We start from the raw sequence: 26,541 nt of genomic DNA on the forward strand, positions 1-26,541 counted from the left end.
TGAAGTCATGAGGTACATTCTTTATTTTTCATGACGTGTCATTTCACAGAAAAAGTTACAAAACATGAAAACAAAAATTCATCATTGGCAAAAAAATAAAATGTTTAAATGAAATCAAATTAAAATTAAGACAAAAAAGTGGAAAAAGTGTGAACAGTATATTTCATTCAAGTGTGCTCTTCAATCATCACATTGAGTCGCTCATTAGCGTAGCTTTCCAGTGGTTAGCAAATAAAAAAACAAACAAAAATCTTCCAAGTTTGAAGCTCCGTTTTGGTCATATGACAAAAATAATGCACCGCTACGAACGATTTGGCAAAACAAGATTTCTTTTTTTCACATTTCATCGGCAATAAATAAGCAACTAGTTTACCTGCGAACAAAAAAATAAAACTAAAAAAAAGACAACGGCACTATGGCGTTCAAACTTGATTAGCGTGGGACGCTAACTCAAAGAGAACAGAAAAACGTTAGCGGCAAGGACTGCTCCGTGGCAAATGAGCAACTTTCCACCCAAATGCCCCCCGCCGCAAGCTAGTTAGCGCTTAGCATGAAACGGGATTTATCATGGCGGTATTGATTCCTCGGCAATATCTCAAGTGTTTTCAAATCATAAGGCCTCACGATATCTAGTTGTGCGCTAGCGTAGCAAACGACTGACTAGTTGCAAAAGTGAAATGCTAACTAGGATTAGCATGTGAAGCTAAATCAAAGAGATCAGAGAGGAGGCTAGTTGACCTTGCAATGGAAATGACCTTTGCTCGACAATCTTTTTGGCCACAAGGGGGATCGGGTTCCTTTACTTTGAAGGAATTTTTAATGTTATTCATGAATTTATTTTGGCGGGGGTTAAAGGGAAGTTTGAGGTGAGTGTGCTCATTTTAGTCACGAGACGGACAATTCGTAACCTTTGACACGCTTGCCACTCAAGAGATGATCAATATTTGGATTTGACCCCCCCCCCCAAAAAAAAAAAAAAAAAAAACGAAGTTGCTTTTTGGTCTTGTGACGGGGTCAAGGGTCGCCGAGGGGAAAAAAAGGCACCCCTGTCAGGTGACCAAGACACGGGAAAAAAAAAGGACGAGAGTCCAACAGTGTCCGCTGAGCACGTTAACGCGTCCTTGTTTCCGCTTAGTGCGGAAACAAAGGAGGCATGGTGCATTGTGGGTACTCTATGAGATGGCTTTGGCCTCTGGTAAAAACGCTTCCCAGTACTTTATCAGCTGTTCGCACGTGAGCACACACACACACACATACACACACACACACACACAGACACACACACACGCACACGCACACACACACACACACACACACACACGTATAAATAAATATCACTGTTGCAAGGAGGTAGGCGATATTGCTCGGCGATAAAAATCTTAAAATAAATAAACAATTAGTAAACAAATAATAATAAATGTAAAAAAAAAAAGACATAATAAACAGATAAAAGAATAAGTAAAGAAATGAATACATGACCAACTAATAAATAAATACATAAATAACAAAATAATACACAAATATGCATATGCACAAATATAAACAAACAATCAACTAATAAACTAATAAATAAATGAATAAATAAATATTTCAATTATACACAAATAAATGAATAAAAAACAAAAACTAACAAATAATAAATAACTACATAAAATAATACACAATGATGAATAAAACAAAAAATAAACTAACATAATAATCAAATAATAAACAAGTCATAAATTAATAAATAATAAAATAATAAACGAATGAACGACTAAAAATAATAATACACAACTAATAAAAGAATAAACAAATAAATGAATACACAAATAAACTAATAAACAACAAATAAATAAATAATAAAATAATACACAAATAATAAATGAATAAACAAACAATAAATTAATAACAAATAAATAATACACAAATAATAAATGAATAAACAAACAATAAACTACAATAATAAACAAACAATAAACTAACAAACACATAATAAATAAATAATAAAATAATACACAAATAATAAATGAATAACAACCATAAATTAAAAGAATAAACAAATAATTAACTAATAATAATCAAATAAACAAAAAAATGACTAAGCATTTGAAAATATGGCATTTATATGTTATACTATTTTTGGAAAACTTTTGTAAATTTATATATAACATTTAGAAAACTTTTTTCTTTCATTGAAAGTGCGCCTTATCGTCCGGTGCACCTTATATATGGAAAACGTTTGAAAATACACCATTCATTCGGGTGCGCCTTCTACACCACAAAATACAGTATATATTTATTATATTTATGTATTATATTTTTCATTCATTGAAAGTGCACCTTATCGTTCGGTGCGCCTCATATATGGACTAAGTTTGAAAATACACCATTCATTGCGGGTGCACTTTATACACTGGTGCGCGTTATACATCAGAAAATACGGTATATAATCTATATATTACATTTTTCATTTATTGAAGGTGCACCTTATATATGGAAAAATTTGAAAATACACCATTCATTGGGGGTGCGACTTGTACTCCGGTGCGTCTTATACATCGGAAAATACGGTAGTCATGAAGTTAAAGCACGATATAGGTCAATATGTACTGTATTGTATTGTATTGTATTGTATTGTATTGTATGAAAAAAACTATTCATAGCATTTTTGTTCCACTGATAAAAAGCGTTTCGACACTTGGGAGACAAAAGTGCAATTGTATTCATTTTTCACTTGGCAACAAGTTTAAATCTACATTTGTATTATAATTAGTATTATTATTTGGAAAGCTATAAAAAGGCCTCTCAAAAAGAAAGGAAAAAAAAAAGTTTCAATGTGTTTTGATGTAAATGGCTGTCATTAAAATCAATATGTCCCAAAATATAAGAAAGCGGTGAAAAGGAGGCCTTTGTTTGCCTTACTTGTTGTTGCGTGAGTGCCAGCGCTTCCAAGTAGTTGGTGATGAGGATCTTGAAGTCCTTGACACGTTCCCTCTGCGGCGATTTAGGATGACAGACGAGGGTTTTGGTTAAGCGGTGGCCAACGCCCGCGTCGGCTCCCGCCCACTTACTTCGAAGCGAGCCACTTCTCGCCGGATGACTCTGGAAATGTGTTCAAAGTCGCGCTCGCCTTGCTGGACTTTGCCCTCCAACTGAAACAGAGGAAACACCAAGCGCCGTGATAGGCCACAAAGCCTGCTAGCTATTCGCAACGAGCGCCACAAAATAATAATAATTTTTAAAAAAAGATGAACATTGGAGAGAATGAGACAGGGCATGAAAAATGACAGGTGGAGAAAAAGTATGTGGGAGCAACAAACCAAAATGGAGACGGGCGCTAAATGTCATTGATGATGGGCGGAGCACATAGTCCTACCTCTTCAATTTCCTGGCGTAGCGATGTAGCATGAGAGGGGTGGGCAGGGGAGCAGGGACAAAATCAAATCAAGCAATAATATTATTCATAATAAATCATTATCGGTTCCTCGCTGTCAGGGTAGCAATGAAAACCAAAGCTGACACTGTACATCTTTTACACATGTAAATAAATGAATAAACATTTTAAAAAGGCTGCCAGCAGTCCAGACCCGTCTGCTATTGAAAAAGTGTCAAATACGACAACGGTTGAAGTTCAACGGCATTTTTTTAATGAACTCATTCGCTGACATTCCTGAATTTTATTCAGGAATTGAAAACATGACGTCAAGCGCCATTCCTGAATTTGTTTGGGTTTTGTTGTTCCATGCTTGGGTGCCGATAAAGCGCTGGCCGAACCACTGTTTTTTCCCCTCCACGAGGGAGCAGCATTTGGCTTTTCTCCATGTGAGCGCTTTGTTCCAGCTTCAGCTGTTGTTAAGGCGCTATATTAATCAATATGTACGTATTGCATTTTGTACAGCTGCCCCCATTTTCCCATAACTCCAGACCCATATCATTTAGGAATTAACTCTTTTTTCCAATGAAAGAACAGAGTCCAAGGTTTCTAATGCGGCATTGAATGTTGACGAAGTCCGAAAAGCACCTGCGTGTTGACGGCCCGCGGCAACTGGAACCAACACACAGGAAGGTTGATCTTATTGTCAAATATTTTCAGACCAGATTTTTTTGGGGTTTTGTTTTGGATTATTCCACAGATTGATCGCGACTTGGAATTGAAGCGGATTGACGTGGGACAGGAGATGGGAGGCAATCTCTTTTTGTCAATGAATGCGACAGCTTCAGGTTTGCTTTCAAAACTTAGCTTGTAGCAGACGTGCACATTTCACCATGACATCCCCCATCCACTGGTGAAAAGGACGCTTTGATCACTCTCTTTCCATCTACAACTGCTTCATACAACGAAAAGAGTGCAGAAAGTGCTTAATGACAGTCTCTGACTTTTGTGTTGTTCACATGACTTGTTTGTTTTTTTGTTTTGACTTCAAGATGGCGCCGCAAGAGTGGCTGCCTTTACAGCAGCTCCTGTATTTTGTTTTTCTATTTCTTCCTTTCCATTTTGTACACCTGCCCCCCATTTGAAGCTCAGATAACTCCAGACCTATATAATTTAGAAATGCAATCTTTTTTTCCTGATGAAAGAAGAGAGTCTAAGGTTTCAGGGGAAAATTTAATGTTTATGTCATCCTAAAACTCAACATACTGTGGGTCCTGGAATTCAATGACAAAAACCCTGGCACTGGAGTGGACACATTTTTGCACATCGTCCGGCAGTGAAGAAGACAATAGATCCAAATACAGTGGGACCTTGGCTTACGAACTTAATTGGTTCCCAGACAGAGTAAGGCGAAAAGTGTGTACCCCAAAAATTAATTTCCCTTGAGAAACCATTAGAATGAGAATAATCCGTTCCCAGGTCCCCATAAAACATAATTTTCGACTTTCTTTTTCTAAGCCTTAAAACTACACAAAATATACCTTATTTTATGTATAATAAATGTGCTATAGTATTATGATTAAAGATATAAACTGTACTGTACAATAAAGTCATTTTATTTACCTTTGTGATGGTCGTTAATGGCTTGATGGAATGGAGTGTCCGGTTTCCTCAGCATTAAACACTTGATGAGGAACATAGGCTTCTTTCACCATCTTGAGGAATGATTCTTGTACTTGTGCTTTCTCTGTGATAATTGTATCTAGTTCATCAATTGTGATCTGTTTAGCTGGGTTAATAGCTTTTTGCATCAAGTGTACAGATGACTTGTGCGGGTTATTTGTGGAGCCTGACTGATGAGATATTTAACCTTCCAGTCTACACTCTGCTTTTGAACTATCAAAGTTGAAATGGGTCTAAATTTCACTGTTTTCTATCCATTTTATCACCAGTTTACTTGTTTTTTTCCCCTTTTCTTTTTTTGGTTTCAAGCTCTGTCCTCTTCCTTTCGTGTGTGGGTGATTTCTCTCTCTCTCTGTCTGCCTGTCTCTTTAATGTTTAACCTTAAAAACTGACTGGGGTGGGGAATATAGGGGAAAAAAAGTCCGCTGCCATTGAAAAACGACACATCTGGTCACGGTCGGCGATTTCAACTTTTTCGTAAACCAAGGTAAAATTTTCGATTTAAGCAAAGGGGTTTTTTGTTTTTTTTCAAAGTGGATCCGTCGACAGTGGTACAAATTTAATTTTGGTTGCTATTCTTCCGCGCGTCATACAGAAGAGCTTGTTGTAACTCTCTCTTACTGGAAAACGTTGACTTGCCCCTCACCCCCCTCCACTAACAGCAGACCCCCAACGGCGCACGCGTCCATTTTTCTGACAGACGGCTCTGCCGGCTGAATTTACGGGCTGACGGGCTAATAAAAGTCCTCCTTTTTCTTGTTCTTCTTGGCTTGCTAAAATTCCTCCGGCGCAAAAAAAACCACACTATTCACTTGAGTGAGAAGCAAAGGTTAGTTTGTTTCACTCCACCGGACGTGCCGGGAGGGGCGGGGTTAGCGTGGCTAGCGCTGCCGTCATGTCCGAAACACGGACTTTGTACCTCTTTGATGTCATCTTTGGCCTGCTGCAACTTGTCGGCTTTGTTGGCAAAGTACAGCTTGACTTCGGCCTCTCGTTTCCGCTGCAGGAGCAGCTGTGCGTCCTGCCACTTTTGCCAGGCCTTCACGCGCTGCTCGAACACGCCCTGTGCAACGATACAGAATAGAAGTGATCCTATTTCAAAAGTTTCATGATGTTGTATGGTTAGTAGGCCGAACACAAGGCCCACAATGGAAGCACAGAAAAATCTGGGGTCAATCTGAGGTGAACGGGCAAAGCCTGTTAAACTGTCATCTTCATGTAGGAGATCTGGCCTTGGACTAATTTAGGATTTGGTAAATTCCTTCAAAGGAAGAGCTCATTAGCCAGGTTACAAATCTATCAGTTAAATGTCTACATTCTGTTGGTTTACGGATGTCGGTGCTTGGGACGTCCAGGGGCGTCAATTTGCATATACAGTTATACCTCAGCTTACAAACTTAATTGGTTCCCAAAAAGTGTGTGTAAGGCGAAAAGTTCGTCTTCCAAACATTTATTTCCCATAAGAAAATATTAAAATGAGAATAATCCATTTCCACGTCCCCATAAAACGTAATTTTCTACTAAATAAGCCTTAAAACTGCACAAAATATACCTTATTTTATGTATAATAAATGTGCTATTGCATTGTAATGAAATAAATAAACTGTACTGTATAATAAAGTCGTTTTATTGACCTTTGTAATGGTCGTTGATGTAGTTGCCTCTTGATGATATCCGAGTGAAGTTGCCGTGCTTTCTCGGCGATAATACCCTCACTCACACTGTCCCTTGCTTGCTGCTTTTCGTTACTCAAAATCAACAGAGGTTTTTCAACCTCTTCTATTGCCTGAAACCGTTCCTGAGACAACACTGAAACACCCTTAGCCACACGTAGAAATGGTCGACTTAGCATACTGGGACAGGGATGCTAAGTCAAACAAACGCACACCTCTGTGTTTTTTGATGATCTTCTTCTGCTCGACCGTCATTTTCTTTTGTGTCCTCGTCGGCTTATCAGTCGCCTGTGGTAGGGTCTTTTCGCTGCCATAATAGTAAAAGTACTCCACTTGATACCAAACCACGTCTGCACTCAAAGAAAGTCGGTGTGGAAAACGAGTCCGCCAGCCACCGTGGCGCTGTGTGGTTTGGTTCGTCCGCCGAAAACAAGTTCGTATGCCAAGACTATATTCTTTAACGTTCGTGAGGCGAAAAGTTCATGAGCTAAAGCGTTCGTAAGCCAAGGTATCACTGTACTCTCAAGAAATTTGCTTCACAGAGCGCTGCGGCGGTTGGACGTCGTCTGACGCACCTTGACAGCGGCCAGCAGGCGCACGTAGTCGCCGACGAGCTCGGCCAGCAGGAAGAAGTCGGCGTTAGCCTGCTGCTGGTACTGCTGCTCCATCTTCTCCTCCACTTCGGCCAGCTGCGACAAAGCTCGCGACAGCGCCGTGTGGTCCTCGCTGTTGCCCAGCATGGCCGCCGACTTGGCGAACTGCGCCGTGTTCTGTGATAATTCTCTCCGGTGACACACCAGCGACTCCACGCTGGCGTGAACTTTGCGCAGTTGCGCGTCCAGATTCTCAAAATGTTGTTGCTTCTCTTCAAACCACTTCCACAAACCGTCCATCAAGGTAACAAGGTTAGCATCTCCCCCACTACTCCGACGACCCCCACGGGCAACTCACGGCGTCTGACTCGTTCATCTTGATGGTCATCTTGTTGACGGCGTCGGCGGCCTTGTTGACGATCCTGAGCAGGCCGGCGCCGCTCAGCGCCTGTGTGTTGATGGCCCGCGGCAACTGGAACGGAGGCACAAGAAGGTTGCTCTCGTTGTCAAATATTTTGGGACCGGATTTTTTTTGTTTTTGGGTTATTCCACACACATCGATCGCAGCTTGGAAATGAAGCGGATTGACATGGGACAGGAGATGGGAGACAATCTTTTTTGGTCAATGGATGCTAGTTTGGTGTTTGCTTTCATCATTTAGCTTGTAGCCGATGTGCTCATTCCACCAGGACGTCCCTGATCCACTGGTGAAATGGACATTCTTTCATCTAGAACTGCTTCAAGCAACAAAGAGGGTTCGGAAAAGTGCTTAAAGGACAACCGACAAGATTTTTTTGGGTTCCTAACTCACATCAGAAAAACGTTTTATAGCATCTAAAATACCCAATATATTATAAATAATACATAAAAAAATAATAAAAAAATATTATAAATACCCTGATATTTTCAGTCAAATGAAAAAAAAAACAATAAAGATGACTTAAAGTGTCCAAAAACTTCAAAATGACCTGAAAAAGTTTCAGTTTCAGAAGGTCCTGCCCCCTTGTTCGTGACATCACGCCAAGACGTCTTTTGCCATGCTCGAGAATCAAAATAATGGCTTCGGATTCGGAGAAGATGCTTTCTTGTTACTCATCCAGTCCTTCCATATTAATTTGAGCCGTCAGGACTCCAATGTAGCGTCCCAGAAAATGCACAAAATGGCCCCCAAGCTCCGTTGGAAATCGGCTGATTTGTCTGCTGGGAATTTGTGTCAACTAGTATCAGATAGTTGTCTTGGTGCAACACACAACGATTCACCATCGCGTTATTTATGTTGTCCTTCTAATTTCGCCATCAACACGAAGTTTTCAGACCAAACAAAGTACCCAAAATGCATTGTGTGTCGCTTTCTCAGTCAGGGGCGTTCCTAATGTGACATCACGTCAGGAATCGTCACCAACTCGAAAACAAGACTTCCTGAATATTCAGCGCAAGTCTTAAAACGTAAAATATAGCTATATGCGGTGGAATCTTTGTAAAATACGCTCACTAGAAGTCATTTGAAGTGATTTTACAAATTATGGACACAACTTGTCCGGAGACGTCAGTTGTCACGCCTCCAGTCGGGCTGAAGCGATAGCAAATAATGCCGGATGCCGACTACAGGCGGGCTGTGAATAGATGTTAACCCTTTATGGACGATTGTGCTTCTAGATCGAGAAAATGAAAGGTAGAAGTTCAAGTGCCGATGCAGCACAAGTTACATGCGTCAGTGACATCATCTCCTTCATGCACAACACAATGTGCTCTCCTCCATCTTCAAAGCGCCTTCTATTTTTCATCATGGATGAAATACCACGTAAGTATATGTTGTGTGACGATTTTATGAGCTATTCAGAAGAGGTTTACCTTGATACTGAAATGCATAAACTAACGCTAACTTGTTTATTTACCGAGAAATATTAAAAATAAGGAGTGTCCTGAATTTGGAACATTCCGCATGCTAACGCTATTTTCATGATGATATTGTTGATCCTGACTTGGTACCCGATGCGAATAATTGTAAGCGAATGGTGCGTTTTCCACTAATAGCTGTACCTCATAGCTTTGCATTCTCAATATCATTATTGAAACGGAGGTCCATATGTTGTTTTTTTTTCCTAAAATACCCATGTACTGTATATCTTTCCAGATCCTGATGAGAATCAAATCGATGACCATGTTGATGAAGACATTTTGGCATCTGACACAGTCGTGACTGTTGCATTGAAGAACTTCTATCACCATTCAACGATGAGAAGGTTTCTTCAGCCGTCATCTGTACAAAAGTGAAGGTTTCGGACGTTTCGCCTACTATCCAAGAGGCTTCGTCAGCGAACTAAAGTCTGACTGGTCGTATCGGCCCTATTTATATATCCCTAATGTCCAGGCATGGCGGCGCCGGACACAGCTATGATAGGTCACTACTCTCAGGTTGGGGGGGCAGAGGACCCGTCCCTGTGGCCCCACTGATTGTTCCTACATTCCTGACTAACGACTGGCCTATTACCCCCACTCCCACCGGTATCACCTCATCAGCATAACGACCCTCATCAGCATTACGAAAGTTGCCTAACCTGTTTTGCCTAAGCAGGCTATTGTATGAACGATCCAAATTAAACCTCACCCCACCAGACCGGTTTAATGAAGGATTTTGTTGTTTTATAAGAATCACTTCTTTTACCCCCCTTTCAAACCATCTATGTTCTTTCGCTAAGATTTTAACCTCATTGTCGTCAAATGAATGGTTGCTAGCTTTTAGGTGCAAATGTACTGCCGATTGAGGCCCACTTGTATTATCCCTGCGATGTTGATAAAGTCTTTTTTGAGAATTTGTTGAGTCTCCCCAATGTACTGCTCTTTACAATTTTCATTCTTACAATGTATGGAATAAACTACATTACTTTGTTTTTCATTTGGCAGCCGATCTTTGGGATGCACTAATTTTTGCCTTAAAGTGCGGTTTGAAATACGCAAGTAGGAATTTTGTGTTGCCAAAGGACTCTTTGTAGTTTTTCAGAAACGCCTGCAATGTACGGTACTGCTACTCCTCTCCTTTTTGTATCTTGAGAATTTTTGGTTTCATTCCCTATTCTTTCTTTCTGACATTTGTTACCACTGAGGGTACCCACAGTTAGTGGGTGCTCTCCTGATATGTTTAGACTCCTTTTCTCTACCTTCAATGCTAGTTGGTATTAATTTAGCCCTATGCTGGAGGGTTCTGATAACTCCTAGTTTGTGCTGTAAAGGATGGTTAGAGTAAAAAAGTAAGTATTGGTCAGTGTGCGTAGCCTTCCTAAAGACTTCTGTTTTTAGCGCTCTGTCCTCTTTTATAATTACTTTACAATCCAAGAAGGCGAGTTGGTTCTCTTTAATGTCCTCACGAGTTAATTTAATGTTGATGTCTACAGAGTTGAGGTGATCTGTGAAGGATTGAATTTCTTGTTTTTTAATTATGACAAACGTATCGTAAGGAGAATGACACTGTTGCCCTCCTTCATTGGCCAGTGAATTGAATAAAAAGAGAACATGTAAAGAGTGTGCAAAGAAGAAAATTTGTCGCGAGCCAAGAACAGGTTGTAAGCAATGCATTCCATGTTTGAAACCATACCACAAATAAAAACATCCTGAATTATTTTAAATGCATTCTAGGATTATTTCATGCATATGTGACTTGTTGTGAATGCATTTTGTTGTAATTTGCAGGTTTTGGAAAAAAAAATCTTCATTAACATTGCAATAATTTTCTAAAACTTCAATCAATTTCACAAAAAAAGTGTATTGAAAGTTTCATAAAGATTGAACAACAAATAAAGAAGTTATAACAGTTTATTTGAAGACACATGTTAGTTCCACACACACGTTAGTGGCTGAGTTAGCCACTCAGGGAGCACACTAATAATAATACATACATATAAGCGGTGTCTGAAACTCCTGACAAAAAGTTAGCGGACACCCAGGCAGACAACTCTGAAAAGTTGCCTGCCCCATTTTTCACAACTTGAAACACAATAAGAGGACCAATCGCAAAAAAAAACCCTTGTTACGAAGTATAAAGGATTTTTTTCGTTTGTTTGTCAATTTGCATGCTCGGCACGGCAGCCAATCAGAAGCCTGTTTAGTGCTTCCGACTATACCGTGACTGAAAAGTGTACTTGAAAGTTTTGAAAGCTTAGAAAGAGGAGTCCACATGGCTTGTAGCGGTTTGCTTGTAGCTTTTGCTTTATTGAATAAAACAAACATTTGATTTGAAAATAATCATTTTTCTTTTTTCTTGAAGTTGTCGGCCACCGAGATGTTTTGAAAGTTGTACCCCGACGTAAAAGTTGTGCGCACGCCTCTGGGCAGACGTTATTTCAAACACTCATAAGACGAACTAGGTTTCGGGAGACGAACCAAACCAAACGGCGCCACAGTGGCTGGCAGACACATTTTCGTCACCCCCTTTCTTTGAGTGCGGACGTGGTTTGTTAGCGAGTGGAGTACTTTTGCTATTATGGGACCGAAAAAGACCCTACCACAGGCTAGCGTTAAAGGACAACCGACGCCTCCGGATAAGTTGTGTCCATAATTTGTAAAATCCCTTCAAATGACTTCTACTGAGCGTATTTTACAAAGATTCCACCGCATATAGCTATATTTTACGTTTTAAGGCTCGCGCTGAATATTCAGGAAGTCTTGTTTTCGAGTTGATGACGATGCCTGACGTGACGTCACGTCTGGAACGCCCCTGACCGAGAAAGCGACACACAATGCATTTTGGGTACTTTGTTTGGTCTGAAAACTTCATGTTGATCCGTGTTGATTGCGAAATTAGCAGGAAAAAACATAAATAACGGGATGGTGAATCACTGTGTGTTACACCAAGACTACTATTTGATACTAGTTGACATACATTCCCAGCAGACAAATCAGCCCATTCCAATGGAGCTTGGGCACCATCTTGTGCATTTTCGCTACATTGGAGTCCAGACGCCTCAAAATGAGATGGAAGGACTTCTTTAATCGATTGCAAACATTTATGCTTTCCTCTTCTGAACTATTTGAATCATATTCATAACTGGATGGGTAACAAGAAAGCATCTTGTCCGAATCTGAAGCCATTGTTTTGATTCTGGAACAAGGCAAGACGTCCTGGCGTGACATCACGAACAAGGGGGCGGGACCTTCTGAAACTGAAACTTTCTGAGGTCATTTTGAAGTAGTTTTGGGATATTTTAAGTCATTTTTAATTGTGTTTTGCATTTGACTAAAAATATCAGCCAGTCTGTTTTGGGTATTTTATATGCTATAAAACGTTTTTCTGATGTCAGTTAGGAAACAAAAAAATGGTGTCGGTTGTCCTTTAAGCCAAAGCGGACACAAAAGAAAAGCTTCTGTTGATTTGGATTAACGAAAAGCAGCAAGCAGGGGGCCGTGTGACTGAGAGTATTATCGCCGAGAAAGCACGGCAACTGCACTTGGATATCGTCAAGACGCAACTACATCAACGCCCATTACAAAAGAAAATAAAACCGCTTTATTATAAAGTATAGTATTCCTTTCATTACAATCCAATAGCACATTTATTATACATAAAATAAGGTATATTTTGTGTAGTTTTAAGGCTTATTTAGTAGAAAATTATGTTTTATGGGGACGTGGGAACGGATTATTCTCACTTTAATGGTTTCTTATGGGAAATAAATGTTCTGAAGACGAACTTTTCGCCTTACACACACTTTTTGGGAACCAATTAAGTTTGTAAGCTGAGGTATAGGCCGTAGTTTTCCCATGCAAACTACGGCCCGCGGGCCACATGCGGCCCGTTAGGCTTTGTAATCCGGCCCACCGAACGTGTCCAAATTATAGTAAAAACAGTGTCTGAAAGTCATGATAAAAAGTTAGCGGACAACAGGGCAAACGACTCTGAAAAGTTCCCTGACCTATTTTTCACAATTTGAAACGTAATAAGACGAATAATCGCAAAAAAAAAAAAAAAACATTGTAGCAAAGTATAAAGCTTTTGTTTTTTAAATTAAGGCTGTACCTAGCGCAAATGCTATCTTGCTTAATTTACGGTAAATATCCGTAGCTGAAGATGTTGCTCCAGTTGCTCCAGTTTGGTCCAGTTGTCGTTTGTCGTCATGGTGCACAATGCAATGTGTGCATTCCTTGTTACAAGCCACTAAGCGCCTTTCATAACTCTCAAGTACACTTTACAGTCACGGTATGATGTAAGTTTACGTCACAAATGTTGTTAGCATCTTTTGAATCTTTTTTCTGGGCTGAGGTTCTGTGCATCTATTTTGGAAAATGATTTGCAAATGCACGACCTTATAACGCTTGGGAAAGTCCGAAGCACAAAGCAGGCTTCTGATTGGCTGCCGTGCCGTGTATGCAAATTTCAATTGTAGATAGCCTATGTGTCTGTGTGCTTGGCAACGATTCACGTGTACTGTGTGCGCGTCAAGGCGAGGGCGTCGGTGGCGAGTTTGTAGAGCGCACGGTCAGGACAATCCATCCATGATTTTGCGGAGTTTAACACAAGTACATATTATTGTGCTTGAGTATTTTGTTGTGTAATAATATGTTTTGAATGTTGAAAGTGATTTCATTTTTCAATAAATGTTGATTTCTTTAACTTTACACCTTCGATTGAAACTTATTAAAAACAGACGCAATCTTCATAAATCACAGTGCGTATGTTATTTTAATCTATTTACATTTCCTCTTCCCAGTACAGTAAAGTCTCGTTATATCGATATTCAAGGGAGTCCGAAAAAATATCGATATAACCGGGACTATCGATATATCCGACCCTGTTTGCATGTAATTTTCTCCGTGCGTGCATAGAAATAGTATCGATATAACCGGGACTATCGATATATCCGATATCGATATAACGAGACTTTACTGTATTTGCGAAATACAGTAAAGTCTCGTTATATCGATATTCAAGGGAGTCCGAAAAAATATCGATATAACCAGGACTATCGATATATCCGACCCTGTTTGCATGTAATTTTCTCAGTGCGTGCATAGAAATAGTATCGATATAACCGGGACTATCGATATATCCGATATCGATATAACGAGACTTTACTGTATTTGCGAAATAGTATGTATATGCCATATCTTGCATATTCTTCGAGACAAATTCATGAACTGATAAGGGCTATTTTTCACATTTGAAAGACAGTTAATAAATTGGGTTGTAGTGTTCTTACTGTGCTATGAGGTTTGCACACACTACATTTAATGCTTTAGGTTTAGTATATCCGTCCCAAACGCGCCCTCCAAATGCTCTGTCAAATTTTAGAACCCATTGTGGCCCGCGAGTCAAAAAGTTTGCCCACCCCTGTTTTATGGGGACCTGGGAACACATTATTCTCATTTTAATGGTTTCTTATGGGAACTAAATGTTTGGAAGACAAACTATTATTATTATTATTATTATTATTATTATTTGCCTTACACACTTTCTAGGAACCAATTAAGTGCGTAAACTGAGTTATCACTGTATTTGACAGATGTCATCTGATGAGTCCCAGCGATAGCTCAACTTGTTTGAAAGACGCAAACAGATCAATTCCAGTTGGTTGGGGCTCATTCTGAAATTTTTTGTGTGTGTGTGTGCGTTTGCGCGGCGCGAGGGAGACATATTTGTTTGTTTACTGAACAAATCAAGAGCAAAGAGAAATTTGGCAGGAAGTGTAAAAGAAAAATTACAAGAAATGAACCCCCCTTTTTATATTGCTGACGCTAAGCTAAGGCAGTAGCATGACAGCGCCTCCCGATGGACGAAGCTAGCGGGTGTGGCGTCGGTCTTTGATGACACAAAATGACTTGTGACGTTTGTTTCTGGCAATTTAATTAGCCGGCGCCGCCTTGGCTTTTGGACACAATCGCTTTGTCGCCATCTCAAATAGCCGCCCTCGCCCTTCCCAGCTCCCCCCCCCTCTTTAATTCGCATCATTCCGCGCACCCCCTAAAAGCGATTGGAACGTCGTCGGCACTCCAGATTAAATCCACGCGTCGGCGTGAGAGCTCATTTTTCTTCATTTCGGAAAAGTTTACTTTCGCGCCGGGTGGTCCCCCCCCCCCCCTTAATGCCATTTAAGCGGAGGCGGGGTCTCGGGGGTCCTCGTTGATAGAGGCCAAATGAAAGGGGGGGGGGGGCACGGGGTGCTTTTCATTTAAAGCCGCCTCCTGCTTGTGTTTCATTAAGTGGGCCGGACGGACCGCCGCACTCGCTCAAGCGTCCCACAATTCATCTGTTAAGTCGCAGACAGACCGCCATTTATTTCCGAGGCCACGCGCCCCTGAAAGCTCCCCCCACACACCACCAGCTAAGTCCCTGAAGGAACCGCAATTGGGGGCGAGGGGGGTCGCATCGTCAATATGCGCGATGTGGTTTGAGTTTTATTTGTTTACCTCGGAACTCTCCAGAAACTGGACCAGGTCGGGATCCTTGAGCAGGACGGGATGCTGCACCGTGCGCGTCAGGTACCTGCGCCACAAACGCCACAAAGAGACGCGTCAAACGGGCCATGCCAAAGGGGGAGTGTGGGACTTGCGTTGTCTCAAGATAGACATGTTCGAAGTCCGGGCCGGGGGCCCAAATGTGGCCCCTGGTTCATTTTATTCCGACTCGCGGCCTCCCGTCATCAAATGAATAAGGTCTGTCCCGCACATAGAATGAAGACATTGGGAGGTAGCGCTGATAGCTATGTGTGCTAAGTGCTGCCATCTACAGGCTCAATTAGAAACAGCAAATTACAATGTGAGTCATTGAATGAGACCCACAATTTTCGAAAATGGCTAATAGCTATTTAAAAAAAAACATAGTTATTTCTAAATTAACAAAAACAATTCTAAAATGGTGATTTTCTAAATTTTTAAGTATTTTCAAAAATGGCGATTTTCTAAATGTTTCATTTTTTTGCCTGAAATGGTGATTTTCAATTTTTTTACATTTCCTAAAAAGGCGATTTTCTAAATTTAAAAAAAATCTAAAATTGTGATTTCTAAATATTAAAAAAATCTTGAATTGTGATTTTCAATGTTTTTTTTTACATTTTCTAAAAAGGCGATTTTTTTTACATTTAAAGAAAATTCTAATATGTTGATTTTCTATTTTTTTTTCTAAAATGGCAATTTTCAAAATGTTTTTATATTTTCTAAAAGGTTTGTGTAAGCACTCGGCCGTACAGATGACGGCTGAAGAAACCTTTTCATTTTCTAAAAGGGTGATTTTCTAAATTTAAAACAATTCTGAAATGGCAATTTTCTACATTGTAAAAAAAATATATAAAATGGTGATTTTCTACATTTTTATAAATTTTCTAAAATGGTGATTTTCTACATTTTTAAATATTTTCTAAAATGGCGATTTTCTAAATATTTTAATTATTTCTAAATGGTGATTTTCAATGTTTGAAATTTTCTAAAAAGGCAATTTTCTAAATTTAAAAACAGTCTAAAATGGTGATTTTCTAAATTTGTAAAAATTTTCTAAAATTGTGATTTTCTAATTTTTTAAATATTTTCTAAATTGCCAATTTTCTATTTTTTTCCACATTTTCTAAAAAGGCGATTCTCTAAATTTAAAAAAATCTAAAATGGTGATTTTAACTTTTTTTAATTCTAAAATGGTGATTTTCAAAATGTTTAAATATTTTCTAAAATTCGTTTTTTTCTGAAATAGTGATTTTCTAAATTTTTAATTTCATTTCAAAAAGATTATAAAATGGCGATTTTCTACATTGAAAACAAAATTATAAAATGGCGATTTTTTTTTTTTTAAATAGCTACTTTCTAATTAAGAAAATTGCTAAAATGGCAATTTCAATTATTTATTTATAAAATGACAACAATCAAAGAAATGAAAACTACCTCTGTTCTATTGCAAAAAAAGTGAATTAAAATGTTTTCGAAAGTTAGGTTACGTGAAATGTGCCGATTTTCAATGTTTTTTTTTTTTAATTCTAGAATGGCGACAATCCATAAAATAACAATTACTTTTGTTCAACTGTTACAAAAAAAAGTTAATTGAAGTATTAAAAAAAGTCAAGTGAATATTCAATGAGTTTTTTCAATGTCAATTAAATTTTGAGCTGCATGTTTCAAATGAACCAAAACACATGCTTAATATAGCTGAAAATTAAAATAAAAAAGCACATGTGAAAGAGAATGATGAGCTGAAATGTCCTTCAATGAATAGCTGTTATATGAAAATAACGTCCACCAACTTGCGCCCCCTCACCGCCCTCCATTTTGAACACACCAAATCTAGCCCCCTTTACACAAAGGTTTGAACACAACTGACTTAAAATGGCGGCCCAGATGAACGACGCTGGAAATCGACGCGTCATGTTCAGAATGCGCGATCGCCACCAAAAGGGCTCGGACGCACTCGTCACGTTAACAACATGTGACGTCATCCAGGCGACGACGGGGGGCGTGACGTCAACCAGGCGACGCCTTGTGAAAATTCAAGAATCAAAAGAAAGTGTGCGTACCTCTCCAAGGCCAACCTCCTCTTCTCCACAAAGTCGTTGGACGATGGGTCCTCCTTCCCCACCTTCACCTTGGTCATCCCTAGACGAGCCACGGACGTGTAAGACGCACATGCAAGCAGGCGTGTCAGCGCCGCCACCGCCGCCACTACGTACCCACGAGGCTCTTCTCCGGCGCGGGGGGCACGATGTAGCCCACGTGCGTGTACTTGGACGCCAGCTTCCCGTGAAGGCCCAGGAAGTCGCTGAAGCGTCGCCGGACCGAGAACTCGGGAAGCCGGAACAGCGCCGCCGCCGACGACGACTTGGGCGGAGCCGCTTTGGTGGTCACCTTGTAGGCCATGTAGGCGTTCATGCCCTCGCCTGGAAACGATTTTGCTGGCATCAAAAAGGGAAGGACGCCCGCCGCCGCGCAGGAGGAGGAACTCACCGACTTTCTCGGGGTCCGACACCGAGACCACAATGTCCGACGCCTCGCTGGACTCTTCTTCCTCAATCTGAACAAATGCGACGTTCGGCAAGTGACCCCAAAAGTAGAGTGGCGTCGTGTGCGTGTAAAGCACTGGACTCAAACTCAAGGCAGGGGGCCAAATGTTGCGTCATTTGATTCGGGCCGCAAAAGCAAATCAAACTTGTGAAATTCTAGGCTCATCTATTGAGCTAGCGAGCAAGCGAGCTAGCTAGCGCTCTTTCTATTTAGCTAGCTGGCTAATCCCTTACATCGCAGGTGTCCAAGTCAAGGCCCATAGCCCAAATGTGGCCCGCCATCTCCTCTTTCATCTAGAACTGCTTTGTGTAACAAAGATGGTACACACAGTGCTTAAGAATGAATGATTGGATTGGTTTGGATTTGCCTTTATTAGTCTCACAGTGGAGAAATTTACATTTCATGACTCTGTGTCTTTGTGTTGTCATATTATTTGTTTAGTTTTTTTTTTGGGTTCTTTTGACTTCAAGATGGTGCCGCGAAAGTGGCTGCTTTTCCAGCAGCTCCTGTATTTTGTTTTTCTACTTTCATTCATTTCATAACTTTGCTGCTGTGAAATGTAAATTTCTCCACTGCGAGACTAATAAAGGCAAATCCAATCCAATCCAATCCATATCATTTTATTAGGCCCGCGAAAGCAAATCAAACTTGTGAAATTCCATGCTCATATATCGAGCTAGCTAACTCTCTCAGCTAGCCGGTTAATCCTTTTCATCACAGGTGTCCAAGACAAGGCCTGGGGGACGAATCTGGCCCGCCATATCATCTTATACGGCCCGCAAATCAAACTTGTGAAATTCTATGCTTATATGACTATTAGTTATCTAGCTGGGAAGATGGCTATCTAGCTATCTATCTATTAGCTGTCTAGCTAGCTGGCTACCTAGCTGGCCATTTATTTACTATCTATTTGCTGACTATTAGCTATATAGCTGGCTATCTTGCTATCTATTTGCTGACTATTAGTTATCTAGCTGGCTATCTAGCTGGCAAGATGGCTATTTAGCTGGCTATCTATTTGCTGACTATTAGATATTTAGCTGGCTATGTAGCTGGCAAGATGGCTGTCTAGCTAGCAATCTATTTGCTGACTATCTCGCTGGCAAGATGGCTCTCGCTGGCTACCGAGCTGACTACCTCGCTGGCTATCTATTTGCTGCCTATTAGCTATCTAGCTGACAAGATGGCTACCTAGCTAGCTATCTATTTGCTGACTATTAGCTATCTAGCTGGCTATCTAACTAGCTAGCTATTAGCTCTCTAGCTGGCTATCAATTAGCTAGCTATTAGTTAGCTAGCAAGCTTTCTATCTATTTGAGCTATTCCGGGTTGAGTGAACGCTGGCGCGTGTGGCTGCCACTGCTCACACACAAAAAAAACCCTATCCTGTGACTGTAAAGTGACCTTGAGAGTTTTGAAAGGCGCTTATACACCCCCCCTCCCCTCTCACCCTGAGGAAACCAGAACGACAACGTGGCCCGGGGCAAAAAATGACTTGGACACACTTGATGTAAAGGCGCCTCAAGTGTCAAAATGTCTGACGGCGGGGGGGCCTCACCTCGTCAAAGGAGGAGTGCGTAAACATGTCGTCGCGGGCGTGGGCCAAGCGCGGCATGAGGACGGAGATCGGCGGGGTGACGGGGGTGATGGCGGGCGACGGGCCGTCCGACAGCAGCATCTCTCTCTCCGGGCTGTCCAGCGACACTTCCTCCGTGGCCTCTACCACAAACAAAATCATCAATAAGACAAATAAAGTTATACCTCAGCTTATGAACGCGTTAACTCACCAACTTTTATACATCAAATTCACAAGCATATAATCTTGGCAGACAAACTAGTTTTCGGTGTGCGAACCAAACCACACGGTCAAACAGCGCCACGGTGGCTGGCGGACTAGTTTTCCACACACACTTTCTTTGACTGGAGACGTGGTTTGTTATCGAGTGGAGTACTTTTGCAATTATGGGAGCGAAAAAGACCTCACCACAGGTAAGTGTTAAGCCGAAGAGGACATAAAGGGAAAGGCCGGCCCGGCAGAAGAAGGAGATCATCAAAAAACACCAACGAGGTGTGCGCTTGTGTGACTTAGCGTCCCAGCACCAGGACGCTAAGTCGGTCATTGCTACGTGTGGCGAAGGGTGTTTCTGTGTTTCAGAGCAATAGAAGTATTAGGCAATAGAAGAGGTTGAAAACTTCTGTTGATTTGGATGAATGAAAAGCAGATAGCAGGGGACAGTGTGAGTGAGGGTATTATCGCCAAGAAAGCACGGCAACTTCACTGAGATATCATCAAGAGGCAACTACATCCATCACAAAGGTTAATAAAACGACTTTATGATACAGTAAAGTTTATTTCTTTAATTACAATACAATAGTACATTTATTATACATAAAATAACCTCTATTGTGTGTAATTTTAAGGCTTATTTCGTGTAAAATTATGTTTTATGGGAACCTAGGAACGGATTATTCTGATTTTAATGGTTTCTATTGGGAAATAAATGTTTGGTCAATGAAATAACTTTATTATAGAGTACAGTTTATTTGTTTAATTACAATACAATAGCACATTTATTATACATAAAATAATGTATATTTTGTGTAGTTTTAAGGCTTATTTAGTAGAAATTTATGTTTTATGGGAACTGATTGTTCTCATTTTAATGATTTCTTATGGGAAAAAAATGTTTGGAAGACGAACGTTTGGCCTTAGACACACTTTCTGGAAAAAAATACGTTCGTAATCACTGTAATTATAAATGGGGACCTCCCCGTATGACATCACGTTGCGAGCGACTTACCTGCAAACAGGTCGTCGGCGTCATCGTCAAAGTCAAGCTTGGGCCCATTGGACCTCCCGTCGCTCGGGTCTGCTTCCTGGGGGCGGGACAAACGGATATGAAGTGACGGCGAGACGAGAACTAAGCACCCGAGGCGTAACTGACAGCACGTGAAAGTGTCGCATCGTTAGCGCCTTTCAATATTGACACAAGTCAAGACTTTTAACACACAAAGACTTTTGGATGTCACTTTGATAGGCGGGGAAGGTGCCACAATCCAACAATAGTCCAACAATGATTGTAGGGGGAGTAAAATGGCGACTATTTTCCAAAATCTGACTCAAATAAATATAAAAAGCTCTTTTTTAAATATGACTGACAGTATGTGCTCAGTAAATAAATAAGTCAGTACTCAAGTACAGAGTAATTGGTGGTTGACATACAGGTAACATCCGAATTACGACCGCCGTGAGTTACGTACTTACACCCGTACTCACAACCCCGACCGCCAGATCCTTTTTTTTTAATTCTACGTCTGGGACAGCAACGCGCAAGCAGCCGGCAACGCGTACTAAAATTTTGGCCAGCCAGGATGTCACACACTCGCACAGCAATCTACTGCGTGACTACACACAATACAGTAGTTATACAGTGCAGATACCGTTTCGGCAACATCTCCTGTAGTACTGTACACTGCTTTTTTCCTTCGGTGTCCGCCTGAGTCCGAGCTATCTATTTGCTGACTATCTCGCTGGCAAGATGGCTCTCGCTGGCTACCAAGCTGACTACCTCGCTGGCTATCTATTTGCTGCCTATTAGCTATCTAGCTGACAAGATGGCTACCTAGCTAGCTATCTATTTGCTGACTATTAGCTATCTAGCTGGCTATCTAGCTAGCTATCTATTAGCTCTCTAGCTGGCTATCAATTAGCTAGCTATTAGTTAGCTAGCTAGCTTTCTATCTATTTGAGCTATTCCGGGTTGAGTGAACGCTGGCGCGTGTGGCTGCCACTGCTCACACACAAAAAAACCCTATCCTGTGACTGTAAAGTGACCTTGAGAGTTTTGAAAGGCGCTTATACACCCCCCCTCCCCTCTCACCCTGAGGAAACCAGAACGACAACGTGGCCCGGGGCAAAAAATGACTTGGACACACTTGATGTAAAGGCGCCTCATGTGTCAAAATGTCTGACGGCGGGGGGCCTCACCTCGTCAAAGGAGGAGTGCGTAAACATGTCGTCGCGGGCATGGGCCAAGCGCGGCATGAGGACGGAGATCGGCGGGGTGACGGGGGTGATGGCGGGCGACGGGCCGTCCGACAGCAGCATCTCTCTCTCCGGGCTGTCCAGCGACACTTCCTCCGTGGCCTCTACCACAAACAAAATCATCAATAAGACAAATAAAGTTATACCTCAGCTTATGAACGCGTTAACTCACCAACTTTTATACATCAAATTCACAAGCATATAATCTTGGCAGACAAACTAGTTTTCGGTGTGCGAACCAAACCACACGGTCAAACAGCGGCTGGCGGACTAGTTTTCCACACACACTTTCTTTGACTGGAGACGTGGTTTGTTATCGAGTGGAGTACTTTTGCAATTATGGGAGCGAAACAGACCTCACCACAGGTAAGTGTTAAGCCGAAGAGGACATAAAGGGAAAGGCCGGCCCGGCAGAAGAAGGAGATCATCAAAAAACACCAACGAGGTGTGCGCTTGTGTGACTTAGCGTCCCAGCACCAGGACGCTAAGTCGGCCATTGCTACGTGTGCCGAAGGGTGTTTCTGTGTTTCAGAGCAATAGAAGTATTAGGCAATAGAAGAGGTTGAAAACTTCTGTTGATTTGGATGAATGAAAAGCAGATAGCAGGGGACAGTGTGAGTGAGGGTATTATCACCGAGAAAGCACGGCAACTTCACTGAGATATCATCAAGAGGCAACTACATCCATCACAAAGGTTAATAAAACGACTTTATGATACAGTAAAGTTTATTTCTTTAATTACAATACAATAGTACATTTATTATACATAAAATAACCTCTATTGTGTGTAATTTTAAGGCTTATTTCGTGTAAAATTATGTTTTATGGGAACCTAGGAACGGATTATTCTGATTTTAATGGTTTCTATTGGGAAATAAATGTTTGGTCAATGAAATAACTTTATTATAGAGTACAGTTTATTTGTTTAATTACAATACAATAGCACATTTATTATACATAAAATAATGTATATTTTGTGTAGTTTTAAGGCTTATTTAGTAGAAATTTATGTTTTATGGGAACTGATTGTTCTCATTTTAATGATTTCTTATGGGGAAAAAAATGTTTGGAAGACGAACGTTTGGCCTTAGACACACTTTCTGGAAAAAAATACGTTCGTAATCACTGTAATTATAAATGGGGACCTCCCCGTATGACATCACGTTGCGAGCGACTTACCTGCAAACAGGTCGTCGGCGTCATCGTCAAAGTCAAGCTTGGGCCCATTGGACCTCCCGTCGCTCGGGTCTGCTTCCTGGGGGCGGGACAAACGGATATGAAGTGACGGCGAGACGAGAACTAAGCACCCGAGGCGTAACTGACAGCACGTGAAAGTGTCGCATCGTTAGCGCCTTTCAATATTGACACAAGTCAAGACTTTTAACACACAAAGACTTTTGGATGTCACTTTGATAGGCGGGGAAAATGCCACAATCCAACAATAGTCCAACAATGATTGTAGGGGGAGTAAAATGGCGACTATTTTCCAAAATCTGACTCAAATAAATATAAAAAGCTCTTTTTTAAATATGACTGACAGTATGTGCTCAGTAAATAAATAAGTTAGTACTCAAGTACAGAGTGGTTGACATACAGGTAACATCCGAATTACGACCGGCGTGAGTTACGTACTTACACCCGTACTCACAACCCCGACCGCCAGATCCTTTTTTTTTAATTCTACGTCTGGCACAGCAACGCGCAAGCAGCCGGCAACGCGTACTACAATTTTGGCCAGCCAGGATGTCACACACTCGCACAGCAATCTACTGCGTGACTACACACAATACAGTAGTTATACAGTGCAGATACCGTTTCGGCAACATCTCCTGTAGTACTGTACACTGCTTTTTTCCTTCGGTGTCCGCCTGAGTCCGAGCGTGTGTGTCGGGCGACCTCTTCTGGCCGTTAGCAGGGAGAGCAGGTTAAGTATAAGATTTATAAATGAACTGTACAGTAAACAGTTTGGTATACATTACAGCAGGGGTGTCAAAGTCATTTTTTGCCGCGGGCCACATTGTAGTTATGGTTTCCTCTCGAGGGCCGTTATGAATTTGGGGAACCCATAAGAATGTTTAAATCCCTTCAAATATTACATATAGAGCACATATCAAATTAATGAATAACTCGTTTTGGTTGACATCCAAAAATATGAAATTTTGGCTCAGATTTTAGCAATCATCGTGGAATTTAACAAGTTTGATTTGCTTTCGCGGGCCGAAAAAAATGATGTGGCGGGCCGGATTTGGCCCGCGGGCCTTGACTTTGACACCTGTGCATTACAGGTACAGTTACACAGTAATAAAAATCAATAATATGAAATATAAAACGATAAAAACGAGACTAAAAGGTAAGTATAACATTTATAAATGAACTCTAGAGTAAACAGTTTTGTATACGTTATAGGTACAGTTATACAGTAATAAAAATCGATAATACGAAATATAAAATGATAAAACCAACACTAGAAGGTAAGTACAACATTTATAAATAAAGTGTACAGTTAACAGTTTTGTATACATTACAGGTATAGTTGTACAGTAATAAAAATTGATAATATGAAGTATAAAATGATAAAAACGACACTAAAAGTAATACCATTTATAAATGAACTGTAAACAGTTTGGTATGTAATAGTATTCAATAGAAAATGTTGCTTAAAAACAACAGATTGACATCATATACTATCCTGTCATGTCAACGTTACGTCGGCCATTTTCAATGGATTTCGATTTATGACCGTTTTGTCGGAACGGAACCCGGTCGTAACTGGGATGTTCATTGCGAGCAGATATTTTTTGAAAAATTGCTCAGAACAAAAGCGGTGAGCGAAACATAGCCAAATATAACTTGTTTATTTTTTCTGAACATCAAGATTCAAGTCAAACGTATCTCAACTCCTACTTTGCACCACCTGCTCTGTGAGAAGTAGAAACATTAGTTGTTTGGGACCTTCTCTGCCTCTTCTTCTCACTCTACTTACGCCCCATCTCGGCTTCGAGAGCTGCATAACGACAGTAGCATGTGCACTCCTGGCGTGTAACTCTTAATTTGGACTTTCCTGAATAAGTCACAAACCTGTTGAAATAACATGTTTCAAAGTCGGCGATCTTCCCTGCGCGAACGACGCATTTCATTTGAACGTAGCGTTGACTGGCCGAGAGGAGGAAACGACAAACAGGAGCTTCTTTCATCCTGACTCAGCAGAAAACCCCAAAACAGGAAGACTCACAGCAGCGGGGAAAGTATTCCAAAGTGCTGAGCGAGCAAAAAAAAACTGAGACAAAGGAGCAAAGTGTCAATCCGAACAAGTCAAGTGTTTTGCCACATTCATTGACTGAACAAAAAGGGTCACAAAAAGTGGAGAAAATGGTTCTTTGTGAACTTTGGAAAAGGATCCGACTAATGAGGTGAAATGGAGTCTTTTCCTGTGGGACTCCTGATGACCACAAAAGACACAATTATGACTGATAAGCAAACTAATACACAGTAATAAACAAACAGGAAATTTTGCTAAACCTTCATGACACTATTATGGGTTGCTTGATTTATTACTAATTGCCATAGGGGCGATATTGACAGAAAAAAAACAGACTTAAGAGTCATGTAGCCATTTTTCCCGTTGTGCTCGTCCTCGCCTGCGTGACTGTCACCTGACTCCATTCACCGGCTCATCCGGCTTTTGCCCGAAAAAAATGTAAAAAAAAAAACGGGACAACCTCAGCGGCTTCTAGACCCATCTTAATAATAACAAGATTAATAATAAGTATAATTTATTATAAGTGGCGCTCAAATGTGTCAATGACGACTTTCTTAATTTCTTCTTAATATTTTTTGGGGAAACTAGCGGCGTTAACTAGCAAGCCTTGATTTGAATCACTTGCTCACATGGCTGTTTCTCCGTCCGCTGCTAGCTTGACATCTCGTCCCACCACCACCACCACCACCACCACCCCACGCCCCCAAACCCTCTCTCATCCCGGCTCACCTCGCGAGGGCCGCCCGTCAGTTCCGCGAACAGGTCCTCGGCGTTTTCCACCTCCTGGAAGTCGCTGTGGTTCGCCATTGCCGTGGTATGCTGATTTCGCGAACTTTGCTCAAAGCTAACAGCGTGCCTGTGAGAATGACGGCTAACGGGGAGCGAGCGGGGAAGCTAACCTCCACGACCGGGCGGCTGACTAGCGAGCGGGGCGGCGGTGCTCCGTGCGGTCATGTGACCGGAAA

At 41.0% G+C, this 26,541-nt stretch overlaps 1 protein-coding gene across 1 annotated transcript; it reads right to left on the reverse strand.

Annotated features, from left to right (window-relative positions):
- Positions 1-26,518, reverse strand: snx2 (sorting nexin 2). Its single transcript, XM_088995194.1, has 15 exons — positions 26,306-26,518; positions 23,497-23,572; positions 22,261-22,421; positions 21,074-21,149; positions 19,831-19,991; positions 18,216-18,282; positions 17,942-18,148; positions 17,789-17,867; positions 15,702-15,777; positions 7,663-7,776; positions 7,287-7,586; positions 5,958-6,101; positions 3,054-3,134; positions 2,905-2,976; positions 1-1,223 (listed from the first exon to the last, which is right to left on the reverse strand). The coding sequence occupies exons 1-15, from the start codon at positions 26,381-26,383 to the stop codon at positions 1,173-1,175; spliced, it is 1,743 nt and encodes a 580-aa protein (XP_088851320.1). The 5' UTR covers positions 26,384-26,518; the 3' UTR covers positions 1-1,172.
- Between the last annotated feature and the right edge of the window lie 23 nt (positions 26,519-26,541).

The sequence above is a fragment of the Hippocampus bargibanti genome, linkage group LG04 (genome assembly GCF_051943395.1).
Source record: "Hippocampus bargibanti isolate YZ-2025 linkage group LG04, ASM5194339v1, whole genome shotgun sequence".
NCBI classification, from domain to species: domain Eukaryota; kingdom Metazoa; phylum Chordata; class Actinopteri; order Syngnathiformes; family Syngnathidae; genus Hippocampus; species Hippocampus bargibanti.